General features: G+C 38.6%; 1 protein-coding gene across 1 annotated transcript; it reads left to right on the top strand.

Annotated features, from left to right (window-relative positions):
- Window positions 1-391: 391 nt before the first annotated feature.
- On the top strand, window positions 392-23228 carry LOC140236494 (telomerase protein component 1-like). The gene is made up of 23 exons (XM_072316417.1): window positions 392-619; window positions 992-1060; window positions 1834-1940; window positions 2863-2996; window positions 3684-3814; window positions 4681-4776; window positions 5180-5272; window positions 5744-5937; window positions 6497-6608; window positions 7909-8016; window positions 8354-8527; window positions 11417-11604; window positions 12593-12771; window positions 13342-13507; window positions 14503-14602; window positions 16313-16441; window positions 17054-17178; window positions 17910-18039; window positions 18734-18853; window positions 20563-20709; window positions 21518-21598; window positions 22429-22587; window positions 23091-23228. The coding sequence occupies exons 1-23, from the start codon at window positions 392-394 to the stop codon at window positions 23226-23228; spliced, it is 3108 nt and encodes a 1035-aa protein (XP_072172518.1).
- The last annotated feature ends 840 nt before the right edge of the window (window positions 23229-24068 follow it).

Genomic DNA, 24068 nt, shown 5'->3' with positions numbered 1-24068 from the left:
TGATGATTTTTTTTCTTGAAGCGCCATCAGCACTAATCATTGCCAATAGATGGACCTAACACTTATGGGTGGCGCTTCCAGCAGCCGCTATTATGATTGTTGTTATCATTATCAATATCATTGTTATCATTATTATCATTACTATTATCATTATTTTCATCATCATGCATCATCATCATCATCATTATCATCGTTATCATTATTATCATTACTATTATCATTATTTTCATCATCATGCATCATCATCATTATTATCATCATCATCATTATCATCATCATTATTATTATTATGATTGCACTGAAATATCATGATGTATTCTTATCCCCTTGACTCTCCATATCCTTTCATGCTGCGCCGTGTATAGGTCTCGCGAGTTTGGCACCACATAGCATGGGCTGCGGTTCGTCAACCTCACTCGACGTACCCTCGTCCTCTTCGCAGTACAAATACATTGTGGAAGAAACGTGGCAGAAGGTGTCCAAGACGCTCATGGACAAGACACAAAGCGGCCCTGACCGGCAGCTGGTGATTCGGAGATCCGGCTGGAAGACCATTCGCATCTTCGTTTCTTCCACCTTCAAGGATTTCCACGCAGAGCGCGAGGTCCTCGTCAAAGAGGTAACCGTCTTTGGCGTTGTTGGCGTTGACGTCATCGTCATTGACACCGTTGTTTATACAAGTTCATTACAAGGATTATACAGCCTCGAGTGAGACGATGCCTATACTTCGTTATCGGGCAAATTGGAAATATACATGAAGACAACAGCAATAATAAACGAAAACACTATGATTAAGTGCAGAAAATCGACAGGAAAACAAATACGAAACCTGGCATAACAAGCAATTACAATGCAGAGTTCAAACATACGACATGCTATTTTCCCCCTAACGGGAGCGTAATCAAATACAATACTGATATCAGAATAATATGTGTATATTACAGTATTAACTGATGTATACCTATGTTTTGGCTGTTGACTCCCTGACCAGGTTTTCCCAGATCTGCGTCAATGGTGCGAGAAGCGACGTCTACACCTCGTGGAGTGTGACCTCAGATGGGTATGAATTACTTCATTGGTTTTTATAATGTTGACATCATGTCCTGTATGCAAATCATCTTCAATCTTCATATCAAACGTAGATGTGGTTATGACGTTATCATCACGTCGCAGGTACCACCCATTCGTTGACACACAATAATAACTCTTCTCTAAAATTCTTTTTCTTTCATTTTTTGGTAAACTCAAACGTTCGAAAGTTATTGTTTGCTTTAAGTGATGGCTAATCGTGTTGCTTAATAATGTTTACCAGTAATGACATCTTTAACATTGCGACAAATAAGATTATTTGTGTATTGAAGCGATGAAATCATCATCTTTTATACTTTGCATATCTGTAATAATTATCACTGTTAAAGGAAAACGTCTGAATCTGAAATATCCCACAACCTTACGTTTTCCTATCTTAATGAAACTTAAGTTTTGCTATTTGCTTGACCACATTCTTTGCACAAAAGATAATCGCGACCAATCAGTTAACAGTTCCTCTGCCTTTACCGTAACTATCATCATTAATGTAAATCCTGCCCAATACATTGCCGAGAATAAAAAGCCAAAGTCGCAAACTGTAATCATTGTATACATATCAAAGTTTCCAACAAAAATGATTTCATCTGAAATCGACATCTATATGTCGTTTAGTCGGTAAAGACGGAATGGTATCGACTGTTGGTAGAAATCTTGTTGGTGATCACAGCATTACACCATTCTTTTAACACTAATTTTGATATATAAGTGTATTTAACACAATCCTCCCATGACTCACCCTCACAGGGCATTCCAAAGGATACAACAAGCGCTGACACTCTGAGGGCGTGCCTCGGAGAGATCGATCGTTGCTATGACGACAACATCATGCCATTCTTCTTGAACCTCACCAGGTATATTTGAGAATTAAAGCATAAGATCCCATTGAGGTATATGAAAAAAAAAATTATGTGGAATCATATTACGCTCTTTCATCTCGCTGGTCCCGAAACGATAGTGCTTCCTTCAGGAAGACAGGGAGCCAGATAGAAAAGTCAGTGGTAAAAGAAACAGGAATCATCGGTAAAGAAAATGACAAAAGGAGAGATTGATAAGGAGTTGGAATGTGTGCTTTCTAGGGAAGATTTATTGGTCAGGTTGCACTTGGACTTATAATGCATTCCTTTTTCTTTTACACACCAGGTGCAGGCTTTATCCTTGTGGTGAAATTGATTTGGTGTAAAAATATCCGATGTATATGAAGTAATGAACTTGGACATAAATACCAATCCAGATATTGTTTTCTACCTTTATTAAGGGTACATAATACCCATAACATTATAACCCTGACACCGTTGCCAAAGACAGTGTTTTACCACAGATAACTTTGCCCCTGGCATTTTCACTTCAGTCATTTCATCTCTACCAGTTTGACTTCTGAGGTACTCCTCTACCAGTTTGACTTCTGACACAAGAACCTCAGACGTTAGACATCAGGAGAGCGCATTGTTCCTTATCACCGTTTCACATCCCAATAGAAAGAGGCCGACTTCTCTTCCTCATAAGAGTCCGATACAAATCTGGCCAGGAACATGAAACGTTTTGTGATTAGCGAATGTACGACTTTAATTCTTTGTCATCATATCGCATCAGATATAACTTCCATATTCATCATATTCCATACCCAGCTATATCTTGCCCTTCTCAAGTCTCACCTTCTTCTCCACTTAGTATCCAGCTTTCAATGCCCCTTCGTTAGTATCCGCCTTTCTATGCCCCTCATTTAAAGTGTTATTAAGTTTGCTTTCTCCTTGATTCGAACTCTCCTCCGTGCAGCGAACGGGCTGGTTGGATCCCCACCCACCAAGACGTACCCCAGTCCCTCGTTCAGGAGTACCGCTGGGTGCACGGACTCTCCGTTACTGAGATGGAGATTATGCATGGGGCCTACCGGATTGACAACCCCAATTGTGAGATGATGACTTTGGATGATTTAATAGTTAAAATTTGTATCAATACTATGTGTGTTTATACAGAAGAAGCTTGAATGAGACGAGCACAAGCCGTGAGAAAGAGCTATTATAATATCTACTTTTGAGGATGTTTGATAGTTATCTAGTATGACATAAAAACTCTCTTGACGTGATAATAAATTTGTCAAGACAAGTTGTAATAATGAAAAGATGGGCTTGTTCTCTCTGTGCCCTTCCAATGTGGAAAAAAGTAAGAAAATCAGGTCTACTGCTGTCAATCTATTTTTAACCGTTTTATAGCACATTATCGATTATGAACAAAAGCACAGGTAGCATATAATGCATATTAATGTAATACCATGATTCATAAGATATTAAGGCTGAAATATATATTTCATGTGAGAATATATTTGGTATATGATACAAGAGAAAGTCAGTGTAGGTTAATTTCTTTCATTACGTTGTCAAGATTACGATAAAATAATACTGATACACTACTTCAAAATTGAAGCATCTTCCGTGAACTAAACTTCTTTAAGGTTCTGACTAGATCTAAAGCATCACAGGACCTCTCTCCGTTTTGTTGTGTAAGATACAAGAATCGTGAATGAAAAAAAGCAGTTTTTTATCTACTCATATTGTGTGTGTGTGTGTGTGTTTCCCCCATCTTTTTCCCCCACACAGCCATCTTCATGATTCGTAGTACGAAGTTTATCGACTCCTTACCGGCTGCTCACAAGGACGACTTCATCGACGCGAACCCAATAGCCAGCCACAAACTCGACATGCTGAAGAACATGCTGCGTGCTAGACTGGTAAATGTTATGACGCATATGATTTTATTACATTCATAATTCTCTTCATGCTTTGGAGCAGGCTCCGTGCGTTACTGTTGAGTTTTAATATTGCACAGGACACTCTCACCCATCTAGACAGTTATACCGAAGGGAAAAATCTTATCATGAAATTTCGCGTTACGCATTTCAATAAAGCAATGGCTAAGACTCAATTATCCACGCGTAAAGTGTTATTGATTGATAATGCGCTCGTGGAAATTTTTTTGAATGACGATGAAAAAAAGAAGCCTAGAATCATCAGTTTGTTTTTAAGCTCCGACTTTTAAAATGAACGACAGCTGTCTTGTATGTGATATCCCGTTGGATATGCACTTGAACAGTGATGTCATTTCGTAATGACTCATGCCTCATGGATTTGCAAGAACGTCGAGGTGCAGACGATAGCGAATATCAGTGGCAGATTTTCAGTTGGTAGATCAAACCCAAGTTGCAATCAACTGCGGCTTTCTGTTGCAAGAAGCAAGCCAGTGCATCAATTGCATTAAGACTTTACACAATTGATTTGGGGGATTTGCAATGGATTGTTCTCACAGCTTTCTTGCAACGCCCATCCCCTTACAATAATGATATCTATTTCAATAGGCGTCAATTTCGCTTTCTCATGAAATGACAACATAATCATAGAAGCCTACATAACTTTTATTAATAACTCCTTTATTCCTAAAGTACTTTTTCCTCTCTCTGTTTGTCTATCCATCAACGTTCCCATCACACTGTTTCTCTGCCCAGGGATCTAAATCTGTATTTATCTACTAATCCTTCACCTAGATGTGCCCTATAACCACCTTTCCAATCGTACATGGGTTGTGTTTTCATACTGACAGGGTTCTCGGGTTCATTGGTATGACTGTGAGTTTGCTGGCGTAGACGGAGACGGCAAGATCATGTTCAGCGGACTTCAGGAATCCTTCTCAAAACTTGTGAGTAACTCCGAAAAATGAATGTTATCTGCTTGACTAACAGCAATCCTTTTATGATAATGCATTGGCTAGAAAGAAGATAATTCGTGTATAAGCACCTGCAATACTTGTATCCTGAGTTTGAACGATTACAAAAAAAAAGGGAAAAAAAAACTGCACGACATTCGCTTGATGTCATGATCACTTCAGATACTGAACAGCTCGGTGACAAAGGACAGCAAACAGGCAATATCAAGATTATAATTCTCTTCTGAATATGATGCTGTAAAGCAACTGAAATCATTTGATTTCGAAATAGCAATGGATATTTTAAGACAAAGAAGTATTATTGAAAGCGTTCTCGTGTGTTCAACGTTATGGTATTTGATGTCTTTCTTTCATTTTTTTTTTCCTTTGAAACCAGGTTTTTGACTTCTTCAAGGAAAGAATCAGTTACCAGTATCCCCTGACCGAAGTCACGATGGATCCATTCCAACAGACCAAAGAAGCCCATGAGGTGAGGAAGGATGAACGTGAATGTTTGGAAACATTTTTGAAGCGTCTGGAAACAACGATACATCGGATATTTTAGGCGAGAAATGAATGAATAATTTCAAAGCCGAGTTCCCTCAACGACATGTCTAACCAAGCAAGACTTGATCCCATTAAGTTGTGCATTGTAATGATAAAGATGACGATAATGACAATGATTTTATGATGGTATCTTGTAATGGTAAACTTTTACACAATATCAATCCTATTAGTGATTACTATTATTACTGTATTAAAGTGATAATGTTATCAAAGATAATGCATGTTGAAAAAACTAGAGTACAAGAGGAAAAGACGAAAATACTGAAATAAGAAGCTAAGTGCGATAGTAAATATGCATAACCACTAACAACAATTAAGAATAATTAGATGGATCAAAGTTCTGTTATTATTACTGTTCTGTAAAAACTCTTCTATCCGTCGTGTTTCTTTCTAGTCATTTCTAAAGAGCAGGAGCCCCATGGTGCTGGGCCGTGTGACCATCTTTGAGGAGATCCAGTCGTACATCCTGCAGGAAGGGACAGGCGCCCCCCTGGTGCTCTCCGGCGGGGCCGGGACGGGGAAGACATCCATCATGGCTAGGGTTGGGGATGTCGCGCAAACTATGACCCTCAACAATCGCATACCAGGGTAAGGATAGTTACTACATTAGATGGACAGATTTCTGTTCTGTAGTTGGATATTCAGAAAAGAGGCTCGACGTACGTCGTAACAATAATGGTAACGACGTTAGCGGTGGCCCGGTGGCGCAGGGCCACTGAGAATTGATATCGGGCCACCAAAGTTCTTTTGGTGGTCCGATCAGGCGGGTACCTAAATTCAAAATGAAATTTTACATTTCCTTTGATTTTGAGACAATAAAGTATCACATTGAAATGTATGTTTAGTGGCACGAACGAGAAAAATATTCATGTCGCGCCCTTTCAAAAAACATATTCTTCTTTATCCAGGCTAGCCTCGGCGTTGTTGCCATTGCTCCCCTAGAGGGTGGTCATGGTTTACTAAGCTTCATGATGGCTGATTTTGTTTAAAAATGACAGGCATGTTTCCGTAAAAACAACACCTGTGGCACAGATAGATTGAGTAAGTTGGGCATACACACAGATCTGTAGTTGCTGTAGAATGCAAATGCTGTCAACGTTGTTGAGATATTTGTATTAACAGCTGGCATGACAACATCTTTTATCAGGGGTGGAGAGAAGGGATGGCACGTCTTCTACCATTTCGTTGGGGCAGTCCCGGGTTCGACCGACCTGGAGATGTGTCTGAAGAGATTACTGAAGGAACTCAACCTGGTCAATGTGAGTAAAACACTTTTCGGCTTTCGTCTATTCTCCGATAACAACGGCCTACGCATTGATATCTCATCACTTAGTTAATAACACTCTACAGTAGGTCCCCGATCGAAAATCTAATTCTGACAAGAGATTACACACGCATGTTGTTGTTGTTGTTGTTGTTTTTCTTTCGCTATGGTTATAGACCTGACTGGACGCAGAAGTTTTGGAACATTAAATGCAGAAGTTTATATAAACTTGTAGTAGTAATCTTGATAATCTCTAATTTCTATGAAATTTCAGGAGATGTTTATGGACAATATTAGTGAAAAATATTCTACGTTCTTAATGGTAAAATCTTAGCCAGGAAATAAGAGATTTCTTTTTTTCTCCAAATTCTCCTTATTTTCTTGCATCTCATCCACTGTGCCAATTAAATACAACGTTGTCATCATCAGTATCTTTGATAGTAGATCATAATTGATAGAACTTTATTACTCACCGAGCTAACAAAGTCTTCTTCTTCTCGAGTCACTACACAAGTCCTGTCCAGTGCAGAGCGCAGGATCTGGCTTTGGTGTTGAAAGTCTCCAGATCATTGACAGTGCATGGCTCTGGTAGGAGGGGGCAGACCAAAAGATGTTGCATTGTCTGATCCTGCCCGCAGTCGCAAGCAGTTTCTCCATCCCTATTGTAGCCCCATTTCTGCATGAGGACTTTGCATCGTCCTGTTCCTGTCCGTAGGCGATTCAGGCATGACCAGGTGAGCCATGCCTCACTTGAACCCGGAGGGAGTGATTCACTTGGTTCATAGGAGAGCTGATGCGTCACAGTCTGGAGGTGGTTGGACCATAGGGTAATCCTTCGACCATGGGCGGTGCCATCAAGGGATTCGGTTGAATGGAGAAAACTGCGTCTGGATTTGAGTCTCTTTTTAGCAGGTTCACGATTGTAGAGTGGGTGTCGAGGGTTAACTTCTTGCTTGGTTTTCTCCATCTGTGCTGAGACCTCTCGCCTGATGTGTGGTGGGGCAATACCACACAGTAAATAAAGGTCATATCTACTCTTGTTGGTCGCAGACATCCAGAGATAGCTCTGCAAGCTGCATTCAGTGTTATTCAAAGTTATACTTGTTGATTGGGACATTTGACTTCAATTTGTGTGACACTTTATTTGAAAAAAAAAAGTGCGTGGGGTTGTGTGTTTTCTTATCATAGATGCGTAACTTAATCATCAAATTCTAATATTTGTCACCAAGTCAGTATGTTACGAACTTCTTTGCCACGACAAGATGTAAGTAATATCAATTTCTATTGTTCTATAGGAGTCTACGATGCCCGTCACTATGGAGAACACGTGTCAGCTGATGTGCAGTGTCTTGTCCAATGCCAAAACGCAGCCGACCATCATTGTGATAGACGCCCTCAACCAGGTATACATGGAGAGAAAAAGAGCAACATTGGAAAAATTCACTGTGTTCTTTTGAAGTGTATTGACTGTTTTTGTTTCATCTCTGCGATTTTTCTTTCATGATGGCGATCTCTTGCATATACAGTTGTATCTCCATCTACGTATTTTTATGATTAAATGAATTATTCTTTTTAAATCCAATTGCTGGTTTTAGTCATACTTGGCAAAAAGAAAAAAAAAATCACAAAAAGAACTTATTATTTATTATTCGAACTACTCGATATTTGCCAATTTTGTCAAATATTCCTCTTCTCTTTTTTGTTTGTTTATTTGTTTGTTTGTTTCGTGTACTACCACAGTTCGACGAAGACCTGTCTCAGTCGCTTTTGTCATGGCTCCCTCTACGAGTGGCTCCACAAATTCGGGTTGTCTTGTCCATGATAGATGACACACCCCCTCATCGAGAGCTTCACGAGAGGACTGTTAATCCTATCGAAATTCCCGTCACGCCGCTTGTGATGGAAACTAGAAAGGTTAGACACTATCATGCTTGATACGAAATATTACTTGGATTTGCAATCATAATCATTATGTAGGCTGTTGCACAAAGGGTATATTATACAGCGAAGAGTGTATCTTTTCTGTCATAGGTGCGTAGAAGCACGGAGGTTCAAGAGATGGAGTCACAGCAGTCGTATTCCCTTTGAACTCGTGTTTGATGACGCCACTCAAACATTTGGAATATGCGTCAGATTCCACAAGAAATTGCGCAAAGACTTACGAAGTAAATATCAAATTTATTCGACTGGGCATGTCTCGACAGCGCCTTTTCTTCTTTTTTTTTTTGTAGGCAAGCGAGATATATCTCACGATTGTTCAGTACGCAGGCTGTGAAAATTCCCGTGCTCTTTGACGTCTCGTAGAGTGCTTTCTGAATATCTCGCAAAACGTTAAAAGCTAAATCCTCACCTCAACCAGAACTGTACTGTCCCTTTAAATTCAACGCTCCTGCAGTGTCGTGCAATATCGCGCCCATGGTTTCATGACATTTGCCATTTATTTAGACAAGGATGTGAAAAGGGAAGTACTACGTCAGAACTTCAAATACCGTGAACAAGGCAACAGTATAGCCCTATTGAATGTACAATGTTGGCTAATCTCTCACTTGCTAGCAACAATAATACAGGGTACTTAATACGCCAACTCCACATGGCTATGTTGTGCTGAAAGCTAGCGCAGTGAGGAAGAATCAGTTATTGTATGAAATACAAAAATCATTACAATTACATGTACATGGAAGTAAATACATTGAAACAACAATAAAAAGAAATAAATTACATAATGTAGTTACACGGATCCACTGGAAAGCAGTTTTAAGCAAATGAGTTTGAGGGCAGTTTTAAAACTGTCAGCATTCGAAAAATATAGGATAGCTTGAGGCAACTAATTCCAATAAAGGTAAGGTCCAGCACATGCTAACCAACGAATTCCCCCCCCCCCCATGATTTCTTAGTTTTTGGAACGACAAGCAATTCATCATTATATGCAGAAGTCGTGACCTGCAGACGGCCTGATGTAGTGAACGAGATTCCGAGAGTATAAAGAATTAGCAATTTCATGTCACAACGTACAATTCCGGGCAGGGTATCTTTCTTTTTATTGAGCCATCCATATCTCTGCTATGATAAACGTGTCGCTTACAAGGTAATTGGCGTTCTGAGCTTTTTTTTTTTTTCTGATTCGGATGCCCACCGGTATGCACTTTTCAAAAGGCTTGTTGAATAGGGTGCATGTAACGTATTCTCTAATTCGTTCATAATAAGCATCCGGATTCCGGCACGGCGTCGAGATTGGTTTTGTCAACATCATGGTGACGAGGGTCTTTGGTGCGGACAGTTGGTTGCCGACTCGCTCGGTACAATAGAGATCGCTATCCAGCTGTTGGATGTTCCAGAGAAGTTTGAACTTTTGAACGTTGGAACTGAGAAGTTCGAAGTTCGTATCTCTTCCCTGAATGTTCCTAATGAATTCAGACATATCTAGATATGTTTTTTGAATACTATCATCAGTTTCATCAAGTAAATGGCTCCGTAGTTCTACCGAGGTACATTGTTATAAAGTGGGTGTTGGGTGTTGGGTGTGGGTGTGGGTGTTGGTGTTGGTGTTGGGTGGCACTCAGCCTAAAGTCTTGACTATTCTTGCCAGACTATAAATAATCTCTGTTTTCCCCAAAAAACATTTGAATAAAATGCCTAGGACTTCGGCAGCTGCTGTTTCTTTTTCTTCAAGTTCAGATCGCGGTTGATGCACGCAACCACCTGCGTGCAGACAGCTATATACAGTACACAGACGATCACGCGTACACCTACACACACACACAGCACACAACATCTAAGTGTGAACACACAAACAATACGATGCGGCGCAGAACTATGTGTGCTTCAAGAAAATGGAGGCTTTTGCTGCCCTGCCGAATAAATATTCATGAGATAATCTCTTGCTTAAACACGAAAAAAAAAAAAAAAATGAAGAGAGACCCATCCCAACACTAATCTGACATTTTATAAAGACCTATACGCAAAGATCAAGTCATATCTGTTCTATAAGTCGGAATTAATAAAATCTGCTTTCCGGATGAGTACAGGTTCAGACACAAGTTAAACCTCTGATTTACACGTTCAGACAAATTTCTGGACGGGATTGACTTTCTTTTTTCTATTATTTTTTTTTTCATTAGATGGAATTTCATGTCATGTGATGGAAAAAATATGGGACTTATACACCAAACATTATGCTGAAGTTCAGAATTAAGATGGCAGCATCAAATTCCTATCATTAAAGGCACAAAATGCACCCGTGGTATTTTTCTTAATGCATCCTTGATAAACTGACGGCTGTTTGAATAGTTACAGACCGTTGAAACTCTAGCTCCTGAACCTCCTTGGTGGGAGATTGAGTGTGATTTGCAATGTAACCATCTGTTAATTCTAAAGAAACATATTTATAATAAATCATAATGCTACGATTTGCACATTGTCTTATTTGCAACATTTCACCTTGTCATGCATGTATTGTGGTTGGCAGAGGTGTAGGGCATTCTTATTAAAAAGTTATGTTTGTCGTGTTTTTCTTCTTCTTAGTGTGTAACTGCTTTCCTTGAGGTATGAGAGTGACAACTCAATTAGTTAGTGTGTGGGCACATTTTGTGGCGTGTAACAGGCGAGTAATAAAGACAGAGATAGGCATAGAAGGAGACAGAGAGAGATGGAAGGTGGTGAAGAGACAAAGAGAGTTGATTTGCGCGCTTGCGCATATTCCCTGAAATTGCTCTTTAAATGCCAGTTGCATTGTGCTTAAGATGACGTACAGTGGATTTTCGACCGATGAGGAATTTCATTTTCCCTCTACCTTCGTTTTGTCAGAGCATCGTCACGGAAATGCTCGGCCGATATAACAAGAAGCTAGACGAGGCCCAGATGGCAACCCTACTGGCCAAGGAATCTTCGCAGAATCCTCTCTGGCTGTCTGTGGCTTGTGAGGAGCTCAGAGTGTACGGTCACTTCGAGAAGCTTACAGACAAGATCAACACCTTAAAGGACGGGCTCTTCGAGTGAGTTTTGAACTCTATACCCTCGGTTCTAGGGTCCTTTCGCAGGGAGAAACAACTCTCAATTCAAGAACAAGTTCATTCAATCAATGTTGATTTAAAGCAAATATCAAACAAACAAACAAACAGGATTGGTCAAGTTTCATTAGGATAATGTAAAATAAGAATGATACTTTCGTTTCTTTATGTCATTACATTTATATCCACTTCAGATCATCATTGGGTTTTCGACATTATTTGTTCTAAAAAGAATATGTATATGATATTGACTAAGGTACTATAACCGTGGCGGAATCATGCGGACAAAAACAGGGTTATTGAAAATGATTCTTATACAAGTATTATGATATTAATTATATAGGCCTAATGATTCATAATCATTTGTAAATTGACCGAAAACAGTCTTTTATTTCGTGATGAATGTATATTGTCGCATCATAATTAGAGGAAAATATTGGTGAGGCGAAAAGATCACCGCCTTGAGTCATTAGCATTTGCAGCTACAGCCGATATCACTCTTTTGTGAAAACATGAGAAACTTAGTGTGTGTAATATGTGGCTTATAACTAGCACATAAATACCCAAAGTCCTCAAATGTAGTTACAAGTACATAGGCTCTCAAGGGCTAGCAAAGAGTCCTGGTATTACGATATCATTACCTCACGTATGCCACGGAACCGGGAATGTTTGCAAAGTGAAGGGGCTGCATTCCTACACTTTTAGGATATTAGAGAAAAAGCAAACTTCGGATGCAAGAAAAGAAATATAATAATTTACATCTGAGAAACAAACAAGCAAACAAACGAAATTACAATAACCTCCAACCTCCTCCTTGGACAAAACACTTTGACGAAGGATGTTGATAGACGTCGAGTAGGATTCGGCTCCAGGATCCCTTATTTAAGAGCTTAGTGCCATATCCACGATGCCATAACGTGCTTCTACTTACAGAACACACCTATCTACACAGACTTCCTTCTTTCCTTTCCAGTCTTCTGATGCAGGTCTTCCAGCGATTCGAGGAAGAGAATGGTGGTAAGCTCCTGGTGGCCACCCTGTGTCTCCTGGAATGCTCCGTGACTGGTCTCCTGGAGACAGAGCTCCTGTCCATCCTAGGGGACGAAGATAACCTCACCATGCCCAGCGGTGAAGTCAGTGAAGCCATGAAAGGTTTGTCAGCTCTTAGACTTCTGCACGGAGTTAGTTTCGACCACCCCCTGTGAGAGGTCGGGTCAGTACTTCGCGCATCGGCCATGTCGGGCATGCCAACACGAGCACGAAATGCTTTTCACATTGCATACAAATAGACTGAACGGTTTCTAAGAATGAATTCCATGTCAGCTGCGTAGTGCACGCAGAAAAACAAACAATGCTTTGGTATATTATTGCTTTCATTATGTTTGAAGGTCAGATACTGTGTAGAAATTAAAGAACAGAATGAGGAACAGCAGAAAATTATAGGAAGAAAAAGTAAATGGATATTGAGTCACCTTTAGGAGTGACAATTATCATTAATTTAATTGGGATTGTGTTGTGGTCAAAAACTTCAGTGTCTATTTTCAATCGTAATCTTTGTCGTCTTTTGTCGACTATCTGCAGATGCACCGAACATTAGCCTATATGTCTAGATGTGCGTGTGTATGTTTTCGCGTGCCGAGAGTGTCGTATGAGTGATGATGATAATGCTAATGATAATTATGTGTTTAAACTTCATCGAGTTGTATTTTGTAAATCCTGCAGACTTGTCGACGAAAGAGAAATCGAGTCGAGAGATAGGAACTTTGCCTGCCGCGAAGTGGGCAGTCGTGTACCGCGCCCTAAAGCCCTTTATTCGTCCTTTCGGAGACAGCGGAGAAGGTCGGCTTGACTTCTACCATCGCGCCGTGAGCAAAGCTGTGCGCAGGATGTAAGTTGGAATGGATGAGGATGAAGACAACAACTGTTTTAATGATAATGATAACGATAATGATAACGATAATGATAACGATAATGATAACGATAATGATAATGATAATATAACGATAATGAAAATAATTATGATAATAATGATAATGATAATGATAGTGATAATGATAATAATATTGATGATGATAGCAATGTAGCAATGACAAGTATTATGATAGGGAGGAAAATAATACATATGATATTTGTAATGACAAAAATGGTAACCACAACAATACTATTACGATAAACTGCTGAAGATAATGCTTACAATAATGTTATTGTTATCATATCTTTGTTATTCTTTTTATGATTACAGCCATCAAAAGAAAAATGTAGACTACAAGTGTATATCATATCTATGGTAGGACGACAGTTTGTTAGAAAGCAAACTTACGTAATAATGGCCCGTACTCAATGACGTACATGCAAATCGTTGTGCCTGTATGAGGGAATTCGTGAGTGATAGGAACTAGCAATATAATCTTTATTGTGAAGATATGGAACTGATGTTGGAGGATTTTCTTTTTCAAGGATGTGTTAGTCTAGATGCTCTTTACATTCTGCCCTTGAAACAATGGATAAGATCACAGATCCTAAATAATGAGGTCCCTGGTTCGAATCCGCTACCAGCTACGGTTTTGTCCCGGGTCAAGGCATTTTCATATCATTACCTAGACCTTCGAGGCTACGGAAAGCCGTCGGTTTCCTAGTAGCTTGCTTGTAAGCACTCAAGGGCTTCTTTAGTGGCCACGTATAATAAATGCATTTATACACTCAAGCACTTAAAAAAAAAGGTCCGTTGTTGTGACAATTACTCTCCTCGCTATTCATTAGGTGGACGCTACCAGTGGGTAACATAATGTTGTAGGGAATACAAAAAGTCAAAAGAGAGAGAGATTAAAAAAAACAACAACAACATAGAGAGATGTCGATGTTCTTCTATCCTTTAAAATGCAGGTATTTCAGTGGAGCGGACAAGGACAAATGCAAGCAATGGTGGCACACCAAACTGGCTAAATTCTTCATGCAAACAAATTCGCTGGAAAGGAAAATAGAGGTAAACTACAAAAGGAGGGGATACGAAGAGAGAAAGGAGATGGGGAAGGATAAGTGAGATTTAATATAATTGTGTGTATTTGTGGGTGTGTGTGTGTGACAAGGAGCATAGAAGCCTAGGTATGGCAATGATTATGGAAAAAGAGAAAATCTGAAGGGACAAATTCCCATTATGAATTATACAATACATCTTCTCAATACCAAAATGAAACAGAAATATGAGAAGAACAATGAAGAAGGTTGCCGTTTTCAATTGGCTAGTGATGCCATCTTTGAACAATCGAAATACTCAGTGTAGCTCATAATATGCTAAATTGGTTTGATTTTTTTTGTGTGTGTTTTTGTTTGTTTGTTTGTTTGTTGTTTTTTGGTAGTTGCGGCTTGACGTTGAATTTCACAACACAGACAAACACAGTTTGACAATAGCAGTTGAATAGAGTTGCTTGTCTCCATAATTGACCAAACTCTGCTACCTTTGATTTAGTTGTGACTTTTGGCTTTAGAAATTCTACTAGAAGAGAGGACTTGCATTCCACACGATACTTTTCGGCGATGCAAAAAAGAAAAAAAAAAGAAAAGAAAAAAGAAACACATATGAAACTATCATGTGAAACCAGGAACTCCATTAAAGGACAAGTCCACCTTCATATACATGTGGATTGAGTGAAGGCAACAGTATTAGTAGAACACATTAGTGAAAGTTTGGGGAAAATCAGACAATCCGTTCAAAAGTTATGAATTTTTAAGTATCTGCGCAGTCACTGCTGGATGAGAAGACTACTACAGTGTGTGATGTCACATGCGTACAACGATATAAGGAAAATAAAAAGAGAATTTCACAAAACTTCACTTTTTTAATAAAGTGCACATTTCTTCGACTTGTTACTGACGTATATTGAGGGTAATATTATTTACCCTGCTTTCTAAAAGAGAGAAGTCGAGTGTTCTTTTGTTATGCGAGAAAAGTGAAAATGTGTTGAGTTTTCTTTATTCTTTCGTTATATTGTTGTACACATGTGACATCAAAAGCTACAGTAGTCTTCTCATCCAGCCGTGACTGAGCAGAAACTTCAAAAATTCATGACTTTTGAACGGATTGTCCGATTTTCCTCAAACTTTCACTGATTTGTTCTACTAACATTGCTGCATTCACAAAACCCACATGTCTATGAAGGTGAACTTGTCCTTTAATAACAGGGATTTCCGATTTATAAACCACAAAGGTTGTCACAGTAAAGAGCCTATTTGAGACCTATGGCATTCGCATATAGCCGAAATAATCATGAAGTTTCCCGTCGAGTTTATCTGCTGTTACTCACTTTTCTGATTAGGCTGATGTGTTTGAAAATGAAGAGAGCAAATGTGCTGATCCTACATGAATTAATTTGGTTTATTATTGTACATTTCAATCACATTCATCAATATGAGCACAAAAAAAAAAAAAAATAAGGAAAATGAAGATGATGTTTATGGTGTCTTCAATGACGATGTCTATGCTGTGATCATACTGACATCATAATTCGGTTAATGGATAGGAATAGGGCATTTATAGCAAGTATGTAAAAACAGTAACAATTTTTGGGATAATGATGTTATCTATACATATAACGGTCAAAGCGAGAGTTAAGACGACGAATAGCTTTGATAGTATTTACGCCTATTCATAACATTGTTCTTATCATCATGGTTACGCCTATTTTACCCATACCAGGAGCTACCAAGCCATCTCCTCCAGATCGGCGATCAAGAGAGTCTAACCAAGGTCCTGACCGACTGGACTGTCTTTGAGCAGCTCTTCTATGAAGAGTATAGCGTCTTCTTACTGAAGTACTGGCGAGAGGTATGCTAAGAATCATGAAATAAGCTATTTTGCTATGTATACTTAAATTAGAACAATTCTCAACATGGCGACCTACGGTAGGCTATGATAGTAGACCTATAGTGGTAAGTATGTATATCCACCCTATATCATTGCCTATATACGTATTAGCACTATAGGCAATATTTGGAATCAAGTCTGCATTCGAAACTTATCCCTAAGCCTGGCGATCTTCAGACAGGCGTAAATGGTGTCAGGAGCAACGTAGTTGTTATTAAGATGTGCCTCAAATTCGAACAAGCTAGCGAACTGATCTTTTCCTGCACTTCAGTGATTAACTAATCTGCGTCATGAAATGTCTTTCATGGAAACATTATGGAGAAATCATTAGCATTAATTTGAACGTTACAGAATGCATGATATAGATAAAAGAAAGGTTATGTGAAAACCATTTCTAACCCCATCATGCAATGCAAATGTCGATGACGCAAAGTATAATGAGGCTTTGGACGTGTATCGTTTGGGACGAAAACCTGGATTGCTGTCGGAATCGTGATTTCTTTTCGTTGTTAATCTTGCTGAACATACCCTCATTGCATGTGAACATCCTACTGCTTGCTATCATTTATCCAGGGATTTGGAGAGAATTGGCAAGATGTGATGCTCGAGCACTACGGAAATATTCTCGCTCAAGAAGCGGAGTTAGACATGGACATGGATACCTTTATAAAGCATGTCGAACAGATCAGTAGAATCGCGTGAGTATAGAATGAAAGGTATTTATTGAAGCCCAAGTAAAAGCTGGGCAAATAATAAAACATATTCCGGTTTTAAACGGAGTGTTTAAATACCGCTCTAAATGATTGAGTTGGTCTTTTCGGAAGACTCTCGAATTGGGTGAGCCATTAGAAATGCAAACAAATCGTAAGGGTCTGGTACAGACCGTACCATAGAAATGCAAATAGGGTGTATACGAGCAGTCTAGCACAGCCTGCCATGACTAAAATCGTGCTTCCAGCAAGCGCAAAACTTTGTGCTGAGTGCCAATGATTCAATGAATGTTGTCCGTATAAGCAAATTTAATAACTGTCTTAAAAAAATTCTTTATATCTTGATGTATAAGACGATTGATGACGTCTGAGGAGACAGCGAGGTAACTTTGAAACTTAATTTTGGCCGATGAAGGAATACATTTTTGTGTTTACAAATCACTAAGTGCATATAAAATGAACATTTTTTGACATTATGAAATTTAAACATCACATGTCAACATCATAATGATGTGACATTTACGTTTACCTAAATGTTGAATAGTGAATAAATATTTCTTTATGGAAAAAAGAAAGAAATATAAACGAACAAATCATACACCAATAATTATATCAAGATATGTAAATAAAAACGGGAACGATTTATGATCAGTAAAATACCTAAATCCTTAAATAAATAGATGCAAGAGCACGTTTCCAATAATCATTATTTCTCACAGCACGCAGTCAGGCCGCCATAACGAAGCAATGAAGTTCTTACAAAAGTGCTTGAATCTCGAGGAATCGAGGGGAAATCGGAAGGAGAAAATGGTCGAATACTACCACCTGGGAACAGTCATCTACGATCAGGTACCTTGCCTTCTTTCCAAGTCTTATCTGTTGGCTAGGGCAAATCTAGCAAAATTATCATGTTTCTCACATAATTCATTCCTTTGAACCGTTATAACCTAACTTCGCCCTTCATGGGCGACACCTGTTGATAAAAATTTGATGATGACAGATATTTTCTGCATTTGTCAGCTGTGAATTACAGCAGTTTGGGTAGTATTTCATTGAAGCAGGTAGAGTATAATCAGTAACTTTGCATATCAAGGCACACACAAAGTTATCAGACGAAGGTGGATTTGATGAATGATCTAGAATTACAAGTCATAATAGTCTGCTGAAAATGAACAACAGGGTTCAGTTTTTTGTTTGCATGTCGTTTTTTCCTTCTGCGAAAGGATATCCTATATACCGTCTATATACTGTTTGTTTGTTTATTTTTTGAGCATAATCACGATTATAAGTATCCTCATATCTTTATTATCATCGTAATGATTACTGTGCTTTATAGAATATCATAAACTATATTTCCCATCTAAGTTCATTAAAAAGAATGTTATTAAATGTCATCCTTTCTTGAATGTCTATCATTGTTATCATAGTCGTTTTCTTCACTATCATCATGATTTACAGCTAATTGTGTTCATATTTGATTATCGTTATTTTTTCTGCTTCTTTTATATGATTAAATGTTTGTACATCCTTCTTTCTCACATAGGTTGTGAAGACGCAGCAATACCAGCGAGCCAGCGTGGTCAGGTCTCAGTGCATGCCGCTCATCAGGTTTGCTAGGCAGTCCATCGCTATTCGTGAGACGCTGAGCGGGGACAAGCATAAAGTAAGAACTGTAATCGAGCTGAGCCAAAGCCCTGCTCGCCATCGAGCACAATTAATGCGTGATGTCCTTTAATGGTATTTGCGTATCCGTACAAACTTTACAGTACCACTCTCTATGTATTTTTGTACCACAGAACATTCGTGGTAATGAGAAAAACAGCATTTAATTATCATAATGAACGCCGTTCCAATGACCATTCAGAATTGCCGATACATTACTTCAGGAAACTAACACATAGATGACCAGAATGATTTCAGAGCGTGTCAAAATCAGTTATTAAATTAGAATCTCTGCAATCTGATTGGTCATGTCATGCATTGATTTTTACTGATCCACACTGAGCCATGCGTCCGGTAAAATTCAAACGCATGGCTCAAGTCTTTCATGAGTGTTGTATACCGGACGCATGATGGGGAAAATGGTTGTATTTCATGAATTTACGGGCCCATTTTATAACACAAATGACGCACAGGACTATTTCGTGGATCAGTGACAATTGGATGCTCTCTTTTAACTTTGGAACAGTCTAAAACCCACTCGCTGCGCTCGTGTGTTTAAACAGTTCCAAAGTTAAACTCGCGCATCCAATTCTCACCGATTCACTTTGTCCTGTGCATCATAACTTGTATAATAAGTTGTACTATCACAGGGCAGTGTTCATTTTCGAATCACACGGCTATACAAACTGAATCGTATTACGACACAGAATCCAGTTTTCATAGTGGCAAAACGTGGCAGGCAAATGGTTAGGTATCAATGTGAAGCCAGGACTCTGGGTTATACTGATGCAACAGTTACCTACTTGTAGATCTATTAAGATAACAACAAGAAGATAATAATATGAATATTTTTTTTTCATATTCTCACTAAAACTTGAATAATTTTCAGGCAATATTGGTGTCGAGGAACTTACGACGAATGTCTGTCATGTATACTTTAGAGATTTTCAATTTACATGTTACCAGTGCGTTGAACTGGACATTAAAAAACAAACAAACAAACAAACCAAAAACAAACAAACAAACAAACAAACAAACAAATCGTTATTCATAGCCTCAGGTGTAGCGATGTGACGGGAAACGTTAAAGTGCACAGTATCACCGTCTACGTACTTTGTATTTTGTACTATGGATAGCAAATTGTTGTTTTTCGAAGGAGTCCAACCAAAGTTAACAAAAAAAAAACAACAACAACAAAACAAGAAACAACAATCATTCAGTGCGTGAGCATTAAAAAAACAACAACTCAGCAAGAAATTCGTAATTTGTGGACTATACGTAACTTATGACGCAGAACAAGATTGAAAGGCATTGGGAATATCCTTCAGGGAGTTTTTGTTCTGCAGGACATAACAAAGATGCTCAGTTTGACACACTTGCTTCGGTCGTGATTGCTGTAACCACATCTTCACAAGGAGGCAATGACAATGTTAGGGAATCAAAACATTTAAGATCAATTCCACTTGTCCAAGCTTCTTTGATAGCATCAAACAGGATTTCTTTCCGCTGTTAAAGCAAAATTATCCACAAATCGCCCTCGCTTCCTCCTTCTTCTTCTTGACTATAACTTAATATGCCATCCGAGAACATCAAAAACTGTTCGGTACACTTTTGTGCTTATCCTTTATGTCGAAACTTAACATTAAACAACAACGACACAATGAGTAGGCTTGTACATTATTCCGTCATTTTCGTCTCGTGTTTCCGTAGTACAAGCTTGGAAAGATTCTGATTCACTTGGCCTTTAACCTGCAAAAGATGTGGGAGATAGAGACGGACATGGAAGGGAAAACCCCGGAGGAGCTACGGGAGGAGGGACAAGCGGCGGCCGAAAGAGCGTACCAGATCTTCCAGTCGGTAAGGCCGGCAAATCTATCACTTCCGTAATGTATAAGACCCTTGAATGGCCTACCTTTGACCCAGATCGCTGACTGGTTTAGGGTTTACTTGGTTTTTACATGGACATTGAATAAAATAAATTCAAACTTTCTAGTGATTTGTGTATGTGTGTATGTAATTTGTTCATCATACATACAATATACACAATATCCATGTCATATCATTTATTCCCACAACTTAGTAAAATAATAAACGATAATTAAAGAACAGTATTAAAATCATAATTGTATACACAGTGTAAGAGAACAGGCAAGTGTTTATGTCAAGCCTTCTCCCATACTAAAAAAAGTGGGGTAATCAAAATGTCTATATTGAGACAAGAACAAAACAATACAAAAAAAAAACATAACGAAATAACTGTAAATATTCACTGGCATCACTGATAACGGATTATGAAAGGAATGCATGATTTCAATGTAAATGGATTTACTATAACCCCTATTCTTCAATCTTTAAAATAATAAATCCCGCCATGAAATGTGTGAGATCTTCGAGGCTCATCACCGTTGACAGACGTTTAGTGAAAAGAAGACAGCTCTTTCGAAATGAATTTGCTGTACGGGTAACCGACACAAAACCGAATACAATCCAACCACCTTTTTTTTTTTTCTTGCCATCAAGGCTATAAATAGAATTTTTTTTTTGAATGAAGATTACAAATCGAAATGAAAAAAGCCACCAAAAAAAGAAAGAAAGAAAGACAGCAATGCACAGTGTTTCAAGTAAGATCATAATGTTACCCTCCTATATTTTCATTTGCATACAGCTTGGTAACGTCAGTGAAATGGCCGATTGTATTATGACGAAAGCCGTGCTTGAACTGCGTGGAAGTGATGAGCAGCTGGAGGTATACAGTCAATGTGTTTGCAATATGCTAAGATTCTTCCCCCTCGACTTCAAATACTGATATAGATTCTGTTCTTTTCAGATTTTCTGTTCGCATTTTTTCCCCTTGTTTGTTTGGAGGATTGCGATGCAATTCTAGTATACTTATTTCTGTTGAAGGGCATGCATGCTGAGAACACAACAAATAAAAACAAACCCATTATCTTACATTCATGACATTGGAAAGAAGAGAAAGGGGAATTTTGTGTAATCTGCTCTCCAAAGCCATTTCGTGAATATAATCATGATTATAGTTATCTGATTATAGTTATCTGAACCGACATGGATCTTTTCCAAAGTCTAAAGATGGTATTTCGAGAATCTCGAAGGGATTGGGGTAATGGGCACTATGAAATAGTAGTTATCTTTGTGAAATGACGGCGGTATGCGGGATTGTACTCCACCCTTTCCAATCCTTGCGTCTTGGTACTGTATAGTGTGTATCCCCTTGCATGTACAGCATATTAAGTGTCAGTTCTCCATAGGATCTGCCATAACCCCTATCCTTGTGCTGCCAGGTGTCCCTTACACCATTGGTTCAAGAGGAGAAAAGTGTGTACGATACCTTTATGAAATGATGTAACACCGGACTGGACACGAATTGAGAATCACCTGTTTCCGACTGTAGGGCCTTTAGCATTAAACCTTTCTGTGCCAATGAATCAAATATGCACAAATTTCACACACATATCTATGGACAAGATATTAATGTGACACACAAAGGGTTAATTTGCTAGGAGTAGGTATCGTCACGCTAGTTGTATAATAGCCATGCATCCGTGCTTCCTGCAGCTCTTCTACCGGGCACTCGACCTGTCGCTGCAGGCTAACGGTGAATACAGCGTACTGACCAGCCGGTGCTACCTCAACATTGGCATCTGCAACCAGTCTAGACACAGGAACGACTTGACTTACGAATACTTCTTGAAGTGGAGGGACGTGTGCGAAATGGTACGATCGTAGAAAACTTTAAATGTATAGGTTACAGAATCAAGCCTTGTCCCTGGACCACCCTATGCAAAGAGAATCCCCCAACACACTCACTATAAGGCCGATATTTGCTTTAAAACTTATACAAATATACAAATTAAGAAACTGTGTGACTGTTTCCAAAGTTTGTGTAAATTACTGTTTTCATGAACACGTTCACATACTTTACTGGCGGAAAACCTACTTCAACTATGATATTAATGTGCTTTTCAAGTAAAGAGTTACTTATTTAAAATAAAAAAAAAAACCGGGTAGAACACATATCTTCCTGTCTTGAGTTGAACTGGATTAATTGGAAAATGAGCACAAACCCTCAGAAAGTCCTAAGGAATAACCAAATACTCCACTAAAAAGGATGTATGTCAGCTTATGCAGTTCACGAAAGTAGAGTTCTTATAACTCTTGCTTTTTTTTTCTCTCAAAATGCTCATGCCTCTGTGCCATACAATATTGTCGTACAACAGGTATTTGGCAAGCACCACCCACGCACGCAACGTGCGTACAACTCGCTACAAGATCCAAGGTTAAGGCAGGTCGCCTTACTCAAGCGACAAGAGGAACAAAATCGAATAGACGGAAGCAATGTCACCGACGAAAGGTAGCACTTCCGACCGGCGAAAGGTAGCACGTCAGACCGACGAAACGCACCCAGGGGCTTGTCTTCTCAACTTCTCATGATGCCGTCCGTGATCCGCTAAAGACACTGCGTACAGTGGGACAAAATAATGTGGAATCTAGGTTTACACCTTCATTCATGTGTAACTCCTGGGTCTGTTAATTCAAATACACTTCTGAAGTTGCCGGTTTGGCGTTAAATGTTTAATCATGTCTATAACCCGGAATCTATAACTAGTTATAGAACCTTCTCAGAAAGAAGTATTCTTTCCTTAATCATCAGACAATCTGTAACTGTAAATCCTTCTAAAAAAAAAAAAAAAAACAACTTTGAAAATGAAATTGTTTCAAATCCACTCTCTAGTTATTTACCATGTGTAGGCCTATGGATGTTATTTTCGCCCACCTGAATATAATATTGTGATGTATAAATGACAAATTTCACCTTGTTCATTATCACTTTCATTTTCAATTCCTAATTGTGTTGAAAGTAGAAAGTATTTTTTTTTATTTCATATTGAAGAGCTCTGAGCCTTGTGGGAAGTATATACTAGACATTGTATTTCAATGTATGATATTACGATATATAGTTTGTAACAACAAGCACAAGAAAATTTGTACTGGGTGGATCTTATTAATACATATACATATTATATATATATATATATATATATATATATATATACATATATATATATATGTCATGTTATCATCTGTCATCTTACAGGTGAGATAAATTATTGCAAAGGATGTCTCAGGATACCAGATTTGTAACAGCTTTTAACACAAGTCACGTCTTCTTCGATCAGCTTTATCTGTCTGTACGC

The sequence above is a fragment of the Diadema setosum genome, chromosome 13 (genome assembly GCF_964275005.1).
Source record: "Diadema setosum chromosome 13, eeDiaSeto1, whole genome shotgun sequence".
NCBI lineage: Eukaryota > Metazoa > Echinodermata > Echinoidea > Diadematoida > Diadematidae > Diadema > Diadema setosum.
Note: the sequence above shows the minus strand (reverse complement) of the source record. Positions and strands in the feature narration are given on the sequence as shown.